General features: G+C 59.5%; 3 protein-coding genes across 9 annotated transcripts in view; 1 reads left to right on the top strand and 2 right to left on the bottom strand.

The window, feature by feature from the left end:
- Positions 1–1,711: 1,711 nt before the first annotated feature.
- On the bottom strand, positions 1,712–2,922 carry TIMM29 (translocase of inner mitochondrial membrane 29). Its single transcript, XM_006023382.3, has 2 exons — positions 2,801–2,922; positions 1,712–2,511 (listed from the first exon to the last, which is right to left on the bottom strand). Exons 1-2 carry the CDS (start codon positions 2,889–2,891, stop codon positions 1,871–1,873), a joined length of 732 nt encoding a protein of 243 aa, XP_006023444.1. The 5' UTR covers positions 2,892–2,922; the 3' UTR covers positions 1,712–1,870.
- Positions 2,923–3,106: 184 nt separating this feature from the next.
- YIPF2 (Yip1 domain family member 2) lies at positions 3,107–7,661 on the top strand. 7 transcript variants are annotated; one of them, XR_003093989.1, is made up of 10 exons: positions 3,107–3,245; positions 4,009–4,151; positions 4,577–4,657; positions 4,973–5,060; positions 5,242–5,358; positions 5,807–5,973; positions 6,473–6,655; positions 6,860–7,004; positions 7,101–7,204; positions 7,299–7,661. XR_003093989.1 is itself a non-coding variant. In XM_006023381.3 (9 exons), the coding sequence occupies exons 1-8, from the start codon at positions 3,215–3,217 to the stop codon at positions 6,992–6,994; spliced, it is 945 nt and encodes a 314-aa protein (XP_006023443.1). In that variant the 5' UTR covers positions 3,107–3,214; the 3' UTR covers positions 6,995–7,004; positions 7,299–7,661. The 7 variants fall into 7 exon arrangements, 5 of the variants coding, with proteins under 5 accessions (XP_006023443.1, XP_006023442.1, XP_006023441.1 ...); XR_323788.3 differs by having other exon boundaries at positions 6,860–7,204; XM_006023381.3 differs by lacking the exon at positions 7,101–7,204.
- Positions 7,662–7,804: 143 nt separating this feature from the next.
- Positions 7,805–13,586, bottom strand: part of CARM1 (coactivator associated arginine methyltransferase 1) — a 10,849-nt gene continuing 5,067 nt past the window's right edge. The window contains exons 5-15 of the mRNA XM_025203877.1: positions 13,107–13,284; positions 12,425–12,515; positions 12,023–12,104; positions 11,714–11,799; positions 11,390–11,479; positions 10,781–10,918; positions 10,468–10,557; positions 10,163–10,275; positions 9,798–9,875; positions 9,432–9,500; positions 7,805–9,303 (exon numbers count right to left, since the gene is read on the bottom strand). Coding sequence (XP_025059662.1) covers positions 9,167–9,303; positions 9,432–9,500; positions 9,798–9,875; positions 10,163–10,275; positions 10,468–10,557; positions 10,781–10,918; positions 11,390–11,479; positions 11,714–11,799; positions 12,023–12,104; positions 12,425–12,515; positions 13,107–13,284 — 1,152 coding nt within the window. The 3' untranslated portion in view covers positions 7,805–9,166. The remainder of the gene's footprint in view (positions 9,304–9,431; positions 9,501–9,797; positions 9,876–10,162; positions 10,276–10,467; positions 10,558–10,780; positions 10,919–11,389; positions 11,480–11,713; positions 11,800–12,022; positions 12,105–12,424; positions 12,516–13,106; positions 13,285–13,586) is intronic.

The following is a 13,586-nucleotide window of genomic DNA, read 5'->3' as shown; positions in this document are numbered from 1 at the left end:
CCCCCCCCAAACTCAAGGGCAGTCCAAAAGCTGCTCACTCTCACTCTACTTCCTGGGGAACAGAGAACAGTGACAACAGACCACACCTATGGTTTACCCCCTACCTCTGGGCTTGGGTATGGGGCTCTTGTACCAGCTGGGGAAGCCCCAGCACAGCGGAATTCTCAAGGGGCCATTTCTACCCCCATTGCATTGCTATGTTGGCTGAAGAGGGCACTTCACAGAGCCCAGAACACCAAGCTGTGTGCATAGGCTCAACCCCTCCCCCCACTGCCAGTGTCTCTCATTCATCTTTAAAAGAGCTGGAGCGTAGGCTGAGCCATCACAATCAAAGAGAATCAAACAGAAATCCCTAGGCAGCAGACGCCTCTAAGACCCCAGCTCCTGCAGTTGCTCAATCAATTATTCAATAGGTTAATAAATCATTAGAACAGGATATTTTAAGAGCCCAACCAGCTCCTGAATGTTGCCTTCTTGTTCCAGCTCAGGTGCAGAACAGCCATCCTTTCTTGGGGGACTCAGTTTATCTTTTGCTTTCTCTGCCACCCCTTCACCAAAAGAGGTAAGTGCCTGTTTCTTTCCTGACCCACTTCTGTTGTACTCTGGGCTAGCAAGAGACACCTTTTTCAGTCTTAGCAGCTCCATAAGGGGCTTCCCTAAATGCCTGTGAACTGCGCACTGCCCGCCAAGTCATAGCAGGTCCATGCCCCTGGGCCGCCTCCAGGTTCAGGGAGAACTGCAGTGGGAATCTCTGCACCTTTGTCTGCGAGCAGCAGTACCAGGGAGTTTTCCTTAGCTCTTTAGCACCCTCTGCTGTTCCCTGAGGAGCTGACAGAAGGCTCAGACTTGGGTTGGGAACTACAATACAGCCGAGGCTCTATGCAGAGGATAGGAGACAAACAAGACCAGCCCCCTTGGAAGTGATGCTGCTTGGGCCACCTCCACCCCAAACAGACGTTTTGGCTGATGTTGCCCCAGATGCCTTGGAGCCTCAAATACTCCCCAGTGACCAGGGGCTTTGGTTTCACCTCATTCCAACTATCACAGAGCTGCGAAGGTCATGTGGGCCCTAGCGGATTATCCACCCAAAAGCAAAGGCTTCCCTTTATGACTCACCTGCCCTGCCCCCCAAAACTGGGCTGGGCACTGGGGGCAGCAGCAGCAGCTCAGAAAGGAGCGTGCCTGTACATGCCACCTGTACCATTCTCAAGAGCACATGGGTCCCTGTTACCAGTCTCCCCTCTGAGCACTGGATCTGAACTCATCTAGAAGAGACAGAAGCCCTATGGAGCGACATTACCCTGGAACACCTCTAAGCCAGTGGTTCTCAACCTTCTTCAATTCAAGGCACACCTTGATAGACCCTTGGAAGAGGTCAGCTCTTAGCTTCCACTTGATTTTTCTTACACAAAAATCACGGAGCAGTTTTTCTGTTGCAGAAAACACAGAAAGATCCGAACAGGTCAGAACATTTTGCCACTCTGGATTAATACATGAAACCTCTCTGCTTATCTTGTCAATCCTGTTTGCATGTCTAACAGCACTAACATTGTGTAGCACCTCTGAAAGGATCTTAAGATGCCCCAGAGTGGTGCAGGGTCCCAATCAAGAATCACTGCTCTAAGCACTGGGTTGGCATGGCGCCCACAAGAGGCAAGGCAAGCCCATGGATAACGCATCCCATAGGTTAGTACAAAAATCACAGCAAACGTAAGAGCCTCCGCATCCTCTTTATTGAATGCCAGTGCCACCAAGGCTGGGAAATCACCACGCAACAAGGCTGAGGGGTCCAACAAGAAACAATCCCATACTAAAACCTATCTGAGCTCCCATATCCACCCTGGCTCAAGCAACCGCTGCTTGGTTCAGGTTACTGGTTTGTGACCCCCTGAGGCAGTGGCTGCATCTCCCTCTCTGCCTGCTCGATTTGTTCCTCTGTCAGGACAACAGGCTTGTATTTCTCGCTGAAGAGTCTCTCATTAGTCTCCGAGTGGAGGTTCTGGAAGGAAATGATGCGGAGCTGCTCTGGAAGGTTCTGGAACTCCTCATCATTGATGTCAGAGTCCTTCATTTTGGCATTTAAAACCCACCAGCGCCCCCAGAACCCCACATCCAGGATGCGGCCTGGAAACTCTGTCCAGCGTGGCTGCAGGTGCTTGCACTGAGCCAAGTACAGGTCGGCCTCTGCGTCGAAAGGGGCCTCATACACCAGGGAAAAGAAGACCAGGCTCTGGTAGCGCAGCTGCCCCCAGTTCCTCAGCTGCATCAGGCGCTGAACGTGGCCCTTGGAGGTGGCATTGCAGACCCAGGGGGAGAGGAGGAGCAGGGTGCCAGAGGCCTCGAGGAGGGAGGCATCAAAGGAGGTGTCGCTGGGGATGCGGAGGCTGCAGGCGGCTGCCCCGGCCAGCACCGAGAGGTAAAGCCCGGCTTTCCCGGGTCGCTGCCGGGCGCCCACAACCACCTCCTTGCAGGCTTCCACGTAATCGTGCAGGAGGCTCTTCCACCACTGGCCTGCACAGGGGCAGCAGGGTCAGATGCTGCTGGCTACCAAGGGCCCAGCCCACCAAGGGGCGGCGGGATCCCGCGCTGGGGAAGCCGACGCTCTGGGAGGGACCTGCCGCTATGCGCGGGGCCGGGAGAAGAACCGAGAAGTCCGGGCTGCCAGGCCCTGCGCCAGCCCCTCCTCCCGTGGGAAGCCGGGCCGCTACCTCCCCTCCCCTCCCCTCCCCGGAAGAACCCAGGCGTCCGAGCTGCCAGGCCCTAGCCCCGAGAACCCAGGAGCCCTCCCCCTCCAACCTACCCAGGCGGCTAGCGCCGAGCCGCCCCCAGAAGCCGCGCCTGCCCCCCCGATCGAGTCCCGCGCCGCTCGTGGTGTCTGTTGCCACCGCCATGGCGCCAACCGGAAACTGTTTCCGGCCGGAGGGGAAGTGGCGCCGGACCGGACGAAACCATCCCGGAGCTCGGGGGAGCGGTTCCCCCTTCCTTCTCCCCCCCCCGCGAGTGCGCGCGGCCAGGCCGGAGAAAGGGACACGCAGCACCGGAGCGAGGGGTGCCCGGCTCTGCCAGGACACGTCACTCCTCCCTGTCGTGCCCCCCTTGCACAGCAGGGCCCCGCCTCGGGGTGTCTCAGGCGCTCGCGCCTCAGTTTCCCCCACTCCCCCCCCGGCCGTAACAAGCCTTCCTCGCCCCCAGGAGCCCGGGGTGTGCTGATGCCATGGCGGCCTCCGACCAGCTCCGCTTCCACGGTGAGCAGGCGGCCGCCCTCGGGGAGGTCCCGCCGGGCCGCGAGGGGACCGGACCCGGCTGCAGCAGGTGTTTTCCCTCCTCCCGCGAGGCCTTGGGACTCCGGCGCCCCCAGAGCCCGGCCGGGCCCCGCGCCGCCCTCGGGCACTTACTGGGCGGTTGGCACGAAGCAGGGACGGACCCGCTGCCCTTGGCTTCCTGCCTCCTGGGACCGCGGGGACCCCCCGGCAAACCTCGGCCAGAGGCAGGGGGAGAAGCTCTGGCTGGGGGAGCCTGGCGCCTGCGGGGCATCTGCCTGTCTCTCATCCACGGGCGTCTGCCAGCAGTTTCCCTAGGAAGGGGCACGGCGCTGGCTGGTGTGCTGTTCAGCACCCCCCCGCCCCGAGCACTTGTAAGCGGCCCTTGAGCCTGCTCCCTTCCTTGTTTTTTCTTTAGTTGCCCCAAATACTCTGTTAGGTCTTCATAGGTTTGCCTGGTGGAGGGAGGTTTATAGCTCCTGGGTGAGCCAGGCCCACACTCCTCTGGGCATAACAAATAGGTCTGCCTAATGGAGACAGTGTGGTCTGGCAGTTAGAGCATAAAACTGGGACCTGGGTCCTTCTGGCCAAGATAGAAGTACCTTCTGTATCATCGTAACGAGGGCGATGAACTCCCCAGCTCCTTCAGGGCATGACACTGGGAGGGTGGAGGCTCGGGAGTGAGGGGCTGGACTAGGCAGTGGCCCCTGAGCCCTGGGCTGTGATGGCTGGCGCTTTACCCCTGCAGAATTTGACGAGGCCGCCGACCTGCTGGCTGCAACCCCCGATGCAACAACCACCAGTGTCAGTGAGCGGCAGAGCCATGTGGCCCTGGATGTGGGCTCCAGCTATGACGAGAATGAGGAGGGCGATGAGAGCGATAAGACAGAGGTCGGGGGCAAAGCTAACATGCATGGGCAGGAGGGTGGCAGGACTGGTCTGGAGGGGAGCGCTGGCTCCAGGTCAGGCCCAAGGTTGGCTGGGGCAGGGAGTGTGCACTAGTGGAATAAAGAGCTCTTCACTTCCCAGCCCTAGGTCCAGATCCAGCCTGGGCAGTTGTGCCTGGGCTGTTCCCAGCTGCTGCTAGCTGTGGAAGCCATCAGGGTCCAAGTAGATCAAGTATTTCTACCTCAGTTGCGGCTCTCTCTGGAGATGGGGCTCCTGCCTGGCATGCTGGGTAATCCCAGTTGCTTGGAGCAACTGGGGTGGGGTGCACTGGTCTGGGAGGGAGCTGGGCTCACAGTTGGAGGTGCTTGGGGTTCTCTGTGGGTAAGGCTGGTGGGGCCATGTGGTAACATACATTCCCTTCCTCGCAGCTGCTGAGCGGCCAGAAGCAGCCACCAAGTTTCTGGACCTTCGAGTACTACCAGGCCTTCTTTGATGTCGACACCTACCAGGTAATGGAGCCTGCGCCCTTGTGGGAAGGCAGCATTCTGACGCAGGCAGTTAGAGATGCTGGCAGGAATGAGTCCCATAGATTCATGGGTTTCTCAGCTCCCAGAGGCTTTGTACATTATTAGGTATAGTACGGTAGCACCTGAGAGCCTCAGTCGCAGGCCAGAGCCCCATTGCACTAGGGACTGTACATTATGTATTATAATCATATTGGGGAGCCCCCACCTAGGACCAGGATGCAGCTTTGCTCTCTGGTTGCTGCCTGGTGAGCCCAGAAAGCTGCCTGCCTCACTCCACTCCTGCTTTCTTCACTGTAGGTGCTGGACAGGATCAAGGGATCACTGCTTCCACTACCAGGGAAGAACTTTGTGCGGCATTATCTACGGAACAACCCTGACCTGTATGGTGAGCCCAGAGGGGGTCCATGATGTGGGGCAGGCCAGGGCAGTGCAGGCTGAGCCCTGTTGGCCCCCTGTGCCCCAGGGCTCAGATGCCATCTGTCAACCAGAGCAAAGCAGGGCATCTTTGGTCTCTGGCTTCTGCCCCAGCCTGGGCTCAGGGTCGCACTACCCTTGGCCTCTTCCAGGGCCCTTTTGGATCTGCACTACGCTGGTGTTCACACTGGCCATCAGTGGCAACCTGTCCAACTTCCTGGAGAAGCATGGCAACACCTCCTTCCGCTACAGCCCCCAGTTCCACAAAGGTGAGGGGTAGGTATGGGACAGGCAGGCATGGGCCAGGCCCCATGAGAACCCACCAGGCTCCTGGGCAAACTTGACCCCTGCCAGGCACAAAGCTTTAAGTGAAAAGAACCTAGGAGTCTTGGCTCCCAGCCCCAACCCACAAGACCTCCTTCCTCTCCCAGTTGTGGGGGGAACCCAGGTGTCAAGGTCCTCAGTTCCCCCTGCTCTAACCCACCAGACCCGTCCCTTCCCACAGCTGGGAGAGAACCCAGGAGGCCTGGACCCCACCTCTTGGCATTTGAGTCTCAGCTTTGAGCTGATTCACTGTTGGCTGCTTTGCTGTCCTAGTGCCTGTAGTATGTACCGTGGGTGGTGGTTGTTGGGGGGGGGGGGGAACAACACAAAAGGCCCCCCCGGCTGGCTGGCTGGCCGCAGAGCACTGGGTGACAGGAGCCCATCCCTTGGCAGTGACCATTGCAGGCGTTGCCATCTATTGCTATGCGGGGCTGGTGCCGCTGGCCCTGTGGGGCTACCTGCAGTGGCGCAAGGGTGTCTGCCTCAATGTGGCCTCCTACACCCTCCTGGAGACTGTGTGCGTCTATGGCTACTCCCTCTCAGTGTACATCCCTGCCTCGGTGAGTTTCCTGGCCCCCAAACCCTCCAAGGGGATAGGCTGAGTCTGGTCATGGAGCTGCCCTCTTGGGAAGCTGGTGGGGGTAGGGAACTCACCCCTGTCCCCTCTGCCATGGGCACCATGTCCTCTAACCCCTGGGCCCAGCTCAGCCATTTTAGCTAGTTGTCTTTGCTGAGACTGAATTTCCAGCCTGTTTGCTCCTGCCCTGCTATTTACCTCCAGACGTGGCACCCACAGCCCTGCTCTTTTACCCCCACTCCCTGGGCCCAGCTCCCTGTTCCCATCTGTGTTTACCTTCTGGGTGGTGGGTGCCCAGAGCTGCAGGCAGGGTCCCTGGTGCAGTGTAGACTCACAAGTATGAAGGCAGCTTAGATCCCCAGGGCTCCCTAGAGCCAGAATGTGCCATCCAAATCCTGGCCTGGACAACTCCTGCGTCTCAGAACTGTGGGGCCCGTGATCCTTGCTCATGCTTACCCCCTCCTTGTCCCGGTCTTGAGCAGGTGCTGTGGCTCATTCCAGTCTCCTGGCTGCAGTGGCTGCTGATCGCCACCGCTATGACCCTCTCCGGGTCTGTGCTGGTTCTCACCTTCTGGCCACTCATCCGCTTAGACAGCCGGGCTGCCACATTGGCTGCACTGACCATTGTCCTCGCCCTCCACGCGCTACTGGCTGTAGGCTGCAAGGTACCCAAGGCCCAGCATCTTGTGGGGCAGAATAGGGGAGACCTATGCTTGGGCAGGGTCATGGCAGCTGTTGCTCAGTTTGGGTCTGGTGTTTGTTCTCTAGGGACCCGGGTGGGGGCACGTGCCTCAGATCTGGAACCAGGGACCTAAGCCAGGTCCCCCCACCCCCATTATGTGTGCTTCTTGCTCAATTTCTTCTTGCAGCTCTACTTCTTCCAGAAGCCAGTATATGCTGTCCCTCTCCACTCTGCCCACACTAAGGCTCCAGGGGGGGCACAGCTACTTACAGCCTCTCACCCCCGCCTCAACAGCTCCATGACTACCCCCCTCCGTTTCTGAAGGATGGCAGGTGAGAGCTGGCCAGGGGGGCATGGGGCAGAACTGGCTCCCCCTGTGCCCTAGTTCCTGGCCAGAGAAGATGCCCCCAACTCTATCCCCACCACAGCCAGGGTTTCAAGCAGCAGCTGAGGCACCTGTTACAGGAACATGGGACAGAGTCTGAGGAGCAGGACCCTGGGGCACGGTGGTCTCTATGCCAGGGCATGACAGGTGCAACCCCCCTGGAGACCCTGTACCAGCTTGGATTCACCCTTGTACTGCTGTTTCAGGCTTTGGAGGACCAGCCCCTTCTCTTTGCCTCTAGGGCTGTGTGAAGCCATCAGCCAGCTCCCCAAACCAGTTCAGATGGATGCCCCATCACACCCGCTGTAGCTTCTTCGACACTGACCAGCCCTGTTGGTAACACACGGCAGCTGCCTGCTCTCAGTCTCTGCTCCAGGCTGAAGCTCCACTCTGCTTGAGCCCAGCCCATTCCCAGAAGTCCTGGTTATTCTCAGCAGCAAGGGTGACTACCCTTGGTCGCAGCATCCTTGTGGCACTGTGGGGGGCTGAAGTGGATTGTGCCTGCCATAGGGCATCCTTGGGAAGCAGGCAGCAGGGCTCAGGTTTCTCAGTGAACAATTTTTATATGCACAAGTTGCTGGAATAAACAGCAAGGCTGCTCCCACCTGGTGCTGGGCAGGGCTGTTTCTTGCACTGGCATCTTTTGCCCGTTGGGCTATGTCACAGACTCCCCTTGTGCTGTCTCCAGGCAAGTGGAGGCCCCTGCCTGTGGGGGTCTGACAAGCAGCTCCAGGATTGTCACCCTAGCTGCTAAGCTGCCAGCCAAGAGGCATGGGCCAAGTCTGACTCCTGGGAGCAGCTGGTTCTTCCTGCGAAGGGCTGGTTAGTGCTGCAGGAGCTGGGGACATTAGGAGCGAAGAGCTCTGAGGCAGTTATCTGGGCCTTGGTTTCCCTCCTGCCCCAGAGCCAACCTCCCCCAACTGTTGGCTGGTGACTAGGTTCCTGGGGAAGGTGGGCTGAGGATGTGGCCAGGGCTGCTGTCTCAGGCCCTGACCCCTGCCAAGAAAGAGCCAGCAGGGGCAGCAGACCTTCGAAACCCTCCCATTTATTCAGTACTACGGCCCAAACACTGCTACTCCTACCAATGGGCACCGGCCTGAGACACGGTGCCCTCCCCCTGCCAGCCCCTGGCCACTTGGCATGGCTGGCCGGGGGCGGACGGGACCGGCCTGTGGGAGACACGCGGTTCTCTCTGGCCAGGGATGGGGGTGGGGGTGTCCCTGCAGAATCCTTCCGAGCAACGCCGCTCGCGGCCCTTAGAAAGGAACCAGAAAGGGAGGGTGGGGCGAGGCACACGGTCACTGCTTGGAGGGTCATTAACATAAATGGATTCGCCGTCCTAGGGAGCTAGGGGACTGCGCCTTCCATAACAGCTGGCAAGACCGTTGCAGCTGGCAGGCCCGCACACCATGCTGCTGAGGGCTGAACTTGCCACTGGGTGGTGTCCAAGGGCTCCAGGCCCCCCCCCCCACTCCCCCCCCCAAAGGGCATGGCTGGGGAAAGCGAGGCACAAAGGGGCTCTTCTTTCCCCACAAGGCACCAGGGCTGGTTGAGCCCTCACGCCAGCAAGGGGGAGGGCGGGAGGCTGCCCTGCAAGGGGCTACAACATAGGGCCCTTTATGCACCAGCCTCAGAAGAGGAACAAGCCGGGGCAACCTCCCACCTCCCCCAGGCCCAGCCCCATCCCCCTGCCTGCCTGCCTGCCAAGCCCTTGGTGGTAGGGGAAGGGGGGGATGGGGGTTATCAATGTCCCCATCCCCAGTGGGATAGGTCCGCACTGCAGCCCATGCCTGTCTGTTATGGAAGCTCACGAACTAAAACAGCATCAGCTACATGATCGCTCAGGGAGGGTGGGGGGCAGCTAGCACAGTGGGGGGGAAGGTGGGGCAGGTGGGTCCCTTGGCCCCACCCTTTTGTAAAAAAGTTGTCCAAGTCCGGTATCAAAGAATGGGTTGCCGGGCCGCAGCAAGGTCTTCCCAGCAGCAATGGCAGCGGTGCGGCAGACAGGGGAGGAGGGGTCCAGCAGTTCGTGGAGGTGTGGAGGGGAGGGGCGGAGGGGGTCATCTTCATTTGGTTTCCTGGCGCTGGCAGTCCAAGCACAGTGGGCGCCTAGCTCCCATAATGCATTGTGTTGGTGGTGATGGACATGGGTGAGGCCATGGAGATGGCTGGGCCCCCCATGGTGAACTGGCTGTTGAGTGGGTAGTGGGTGCTGCCACTGCTGCTGCTCTGCCCACTTGAGGAGCCTGCGGGGGCAGGGGAGGAGAAAGAGGCCATCAGATGTGCTGGAACTAGCCGCTGGCCCCCTCCCCTGGGCAATGGCCAGGGCCACAGGCAGCTCCAGCTGCTGAACTGTGGGCAGATGGGAGCTCACCTTGGACGATCCCTGTGCTCATGATGGATCCCATCCTGGAGTGCGTGTGATTGACGATCCCTGTGTTAGCTGTAGAGGGCCAGGAGAAAGGCACAGGGTTAAGCAGCCTCAGCTGGGGAGAGAGGCTGTACCGTGGACCCCCAGCAGCAAGCACTGCAATCCCATGATGAGCTGCCAGGGGCCAGAGCCCAGGGATGTTGCCCATGGCCTGGGCCCCATCGCAGTACTGGCAGCAGCATCTGCCTAGTCCAGTCACATTGCTTCTCTCTGCCAGTGCCACTGGGCATTGTAGAGACACCGCTGCACCTCCCTCCCAGCTGCAGTATGTCCATTTCCCCCACCCCCCAACCCCATGATGGGACTCACCTAAAGGAATCAGGTTGTTGTGGCTGACGCTGGTGCCACCTGTGATGACACTGCTGAGGTCATAGGCCGTGGGCATCCCTGAGCAAGAAAGACAGGGTCAGTGCTGGGGCCAGTCACCCCTTCTGCACCCCGTATTCCTGGGATAGTACATGCCCCCATTCTCAGTCCCCCTGGCAGCTGCATTAGATTCAGTTTCACAGCTGGGCTCTTGCTGGATGCGGTGGAGGCTGGAGCACAAGGGGACAGAGCTCAACTTGTCCAAATAGCCCCAGATGATGGGATGAGAACCCTGGGGGATGTGGTCCCATCACAGGTCTCTGGCTGCCCAGACCTGTTCCTGCCCTGGTGCAGGGGAGGGCACGTACCCGCCACAGCCATGCCTGTACTCATGTTGTAGGCGCTGCCTGCATTCCACATGTTCTCCGACGGGGACGTGTAGTGTGATCCTGGAGGGGGTGATGGAGTCGTGCCTGTGTACCTGCAATGTGCACCAGGACACATGTGAGTAAGCCAGGAGGCATTGACGCTGTGATTCTCTGTTGCCACTCCCATGCAAGCCCTGCCCCCCACCCAGGCAGGGAGCAGGGACTGCCTGTGACAAGGCATCCACCCAATGCTGCCCAGGTATGGGGGGAGCCAGTGCAACCCCCAGCCCCGAGCCAGGACATACCTAAAGAAGGGGTTTTTCAGGTCAAGGAGGTTGCTGGACTTTGAGCCGGTCTGATCCACCTGGGCCACAATACTGATGTCGTAGCTCTGCCTATGGGAGAGCAGGACGCATCAGGAGTCAGAGAATGGAGTCAGCGCACTGGCCGTGGCTCTCCCTGCGAGAGGGGGAGTCCATGGCCTCCGAGATGCACCAACGAGGGCGAATGCAGGTACAAGGCCAGATACCAGGTCAACAGTTCCCGGAGAGGCCCCAGCTGTGTGGACAGGCCTCCATGACAGTGCAGACCAAGTCCTGGGAGCTCCCCCGAGCTCACCTCTTGTTGGCGATGAGGAGGCAGGTCCCTGAGAGCGTGTCACCGGCTTTGGCGAAGAGTGGGGACTGGAAGAGGCACCGCACCTGGTACCAGTGGGTTAGTGGCTCCGTGGGGGCTGTCGACAGCCACACAGTCATTCTGGGGGGACGGACATGACACACGACAAATGCAGCACTGTGAGGTGAAGAACGGCCTGGCCAGGGGAACCCTCACCTTTACAGGGGGCAGCAGGGGCTGTGGACCTCCACCCACATCAGCCCTCCCAGCTCCAAAGCTTCCTGCCCTCCACCCGACCCAAGTGCCCCCAGAAAAGCGAGGTGTCCTACAATGAGTTTGGGAAGCTGATTCCTTTGCACAGCAGTGGTATGGGCAGCTCCAGACAGAGCATCAGGGGCTACCTACCCTGCCAAACCAGATCCAGGGTTGGGAGGGAAGGGTCTGCCCTGCCCCACAGTCCCCCCAGCTTGTAAGGATGGAGCAGGGAGGCCCCAGGGCTTGGGGCTGGATCGCTATAGCCAGGTTGCAGGGGACAGGAGCCGCAGGGAGGAGACTGGCCTCTGCTGCAGCAGGAGACTCGGCCAGGCTGGCCTGGCCCCAACCCCCACTTACATGGAGCCGATGAAGGCCACATCAAACCAGAAGGCCAAGCCGTGGACTAGCCCTGAATGCAGCATGTGGAACTTGAAGGGAATTTCTATCCTGGAGAGGAGACGAGAGCCATTAGCGATGGGCGTGGGGCCAGCGGGGATCAATCTCCGCCTCTCCCAACCCTGTTACCACCCTACCCCCCCAAGCCCAGCCTGGTCACTGCCCTCCCACCCCCAAGCCCTGGCTGGCTGGCTGGGAGCTGGGTGACACCTGCTGGCCCCTCCCCTGCACATGCATGTGTTCAGGCTGGTGCCCCAGCCCCACCCCCCTCCCCCCCGCCCCCACCTGTGCAAATCGCCTTCTTTGGCTTCTAAGAAGTTCACCGTGTATTTGACCGATTTCGCCATCAGGATCCGGATGTCAAAGGTGTCCTGGGGGAGGGGGACAGGGAAAGGACATACTATCAGTGGTGGGGCAGGGCAGGGGAAGGTGGAACAGCCAGGATGTCCCAGATTCTGACTCTGCAGTATTTCAGGGGCAGGGCAGCTCCAACTCCTAACTTCTGAGGCTTGGCCTAGCTGCCCCAACTCCCCTCAAACCACGCATATATGCCCTTCCCCCAGCCTGGGGGATCAGGGCCCTACATGGACTCACCACAACAGGCTGTCTGAAGTACTCATCCACCGCAGCTCCTCGCAGTGCTGACAGGTCCACTCCATGGAAGGATGGCTGGTACCTACATGGGGGAGGAGCCCAGTCACCTGTCTGCTGCCAGTGACCTGCTGGGGTCCAGACCCCTCTCCCCACCCCCAACCTTTCTCAGTGCCCCCAGCAGGGTCACTGCCTTCCCTCACTGGGGTACAGGATCCAGGAGATCAGGGTTCCCTGCAGGAGAGACACCCCCCCCCACATTTTGCATGCATCCCAAGCTCTTGGATCCCAACTTCTATCCATGCAGCCTGCATGCAGGTCACTGAGTGGGATCTGAGCTGGTGACCCTGGGACAGGAGCCTCCCTTCTCTGCCCCAACAACCCTGGGACTGTGCCACGACTCACCAGAAATTGGCTTTCGTGAACTGCTCCATGTAGAGCTGTTCATCTGTGAATGGGGCCAGGTGGACATCTCCGATCGTGGGGAACATGTTCCCTGCAGTGTGGGGGGATCAAAGCAGGGTCATTGCCTGATGATGGGGAGTGGAGGTAGAGGTCCCATGACCCTTCCCTTTCCCCTCTCCCAAGGGCTGGCAGCATTGCAAAACTTGAGAATGGGCCTGGGCAAAGCCAAATGCTGGACTGCATATCCCACAATGCACCAGGGCTTCAGTATGGGGCAGGGAGAGCTCTGTACCAGCTCCTAGTGCATTGTGGGGGGTGAGGGCTAGGCTGGGATTCCAGATGCTTGGTGGGGGGTTAGAGAATACATTGGTCTGGCCCCACTGTGCTGATACTAGATGGATTTCGGATCATCTGAAGGAAAAGTGACCTGATTCCAACCCCCCAGACAGCAACTGGGGCCTGGACTGGGGCTTTGTTAAGCCCTGACACCCTTCATGAGACCACAGCAGTGGCGGTGGCAGAGGCAGATGCTCAAGAGGGAGAAGAGGGACATGTTTAGGGAAATCCAGTCTGGTTGCAGTCTCCCCAGCACCCACCAACCTTGGTGCTGGGCCGTGAGCAGAACTCCTGACTCATACCTCCAGCCACAACCCCCTCTCAGCTCCGGGGATGCTGCACTCACCGCTGGGTTTCAGGTACTTTTTAGCATGCAGGTAGCTCTCCAGCATGCGCTCATTGAAAAGCATGTAGCCCATGGGCTCCGAGATGATGATGTCCACCTGCTCAGGCAGTGACACCTCCTCCACCTTCCCCGGGATCACCACAATCCGGTCCATCAGGTTGTTGCTTTTCACAAGCATCTGGGGTCAGCAGCAAGGGAAGTAGGGGGTCAGAAGAGGGGAGAATCTTGGTCTTATTCCTCCCCACAAAACTAACTCAGTTCTCAGCACTGGAGACATGGAGTTAGGAGTCTCCCCAGGGTGACAGTTCGGGATACATGAATTGCAGGTGGTGACTATGGCTCACGTCACAGAGCCCTGTCCCCACCTGCTCCTTCTGACCCAGGTGGGCACCATGCTGAGCCCATTTAGCCCCTGGATACCACACACGGAGCTCTGCCAGAAACCAGCAATGAAGGGAGATACATTGGACCCGGGGGGGG

Source organism: Alligator sinensis, unplaced genomic scaffold, assembly GCF_000455745.1.
Source record: "Alligator sinensis unplaced genomic scaffold, ASM45574v1 scaffold707_1, whole genome shotgun sequence".
NCBI classification, from domain to species: Eukaryota; Metazoa; Chordata; order Crocodylia; family Alligatoridae; genus Alligator; species Alligator sinensis.
This window is presented reverse-complemented; position numbering and strand designations above follow the sequence as displayed.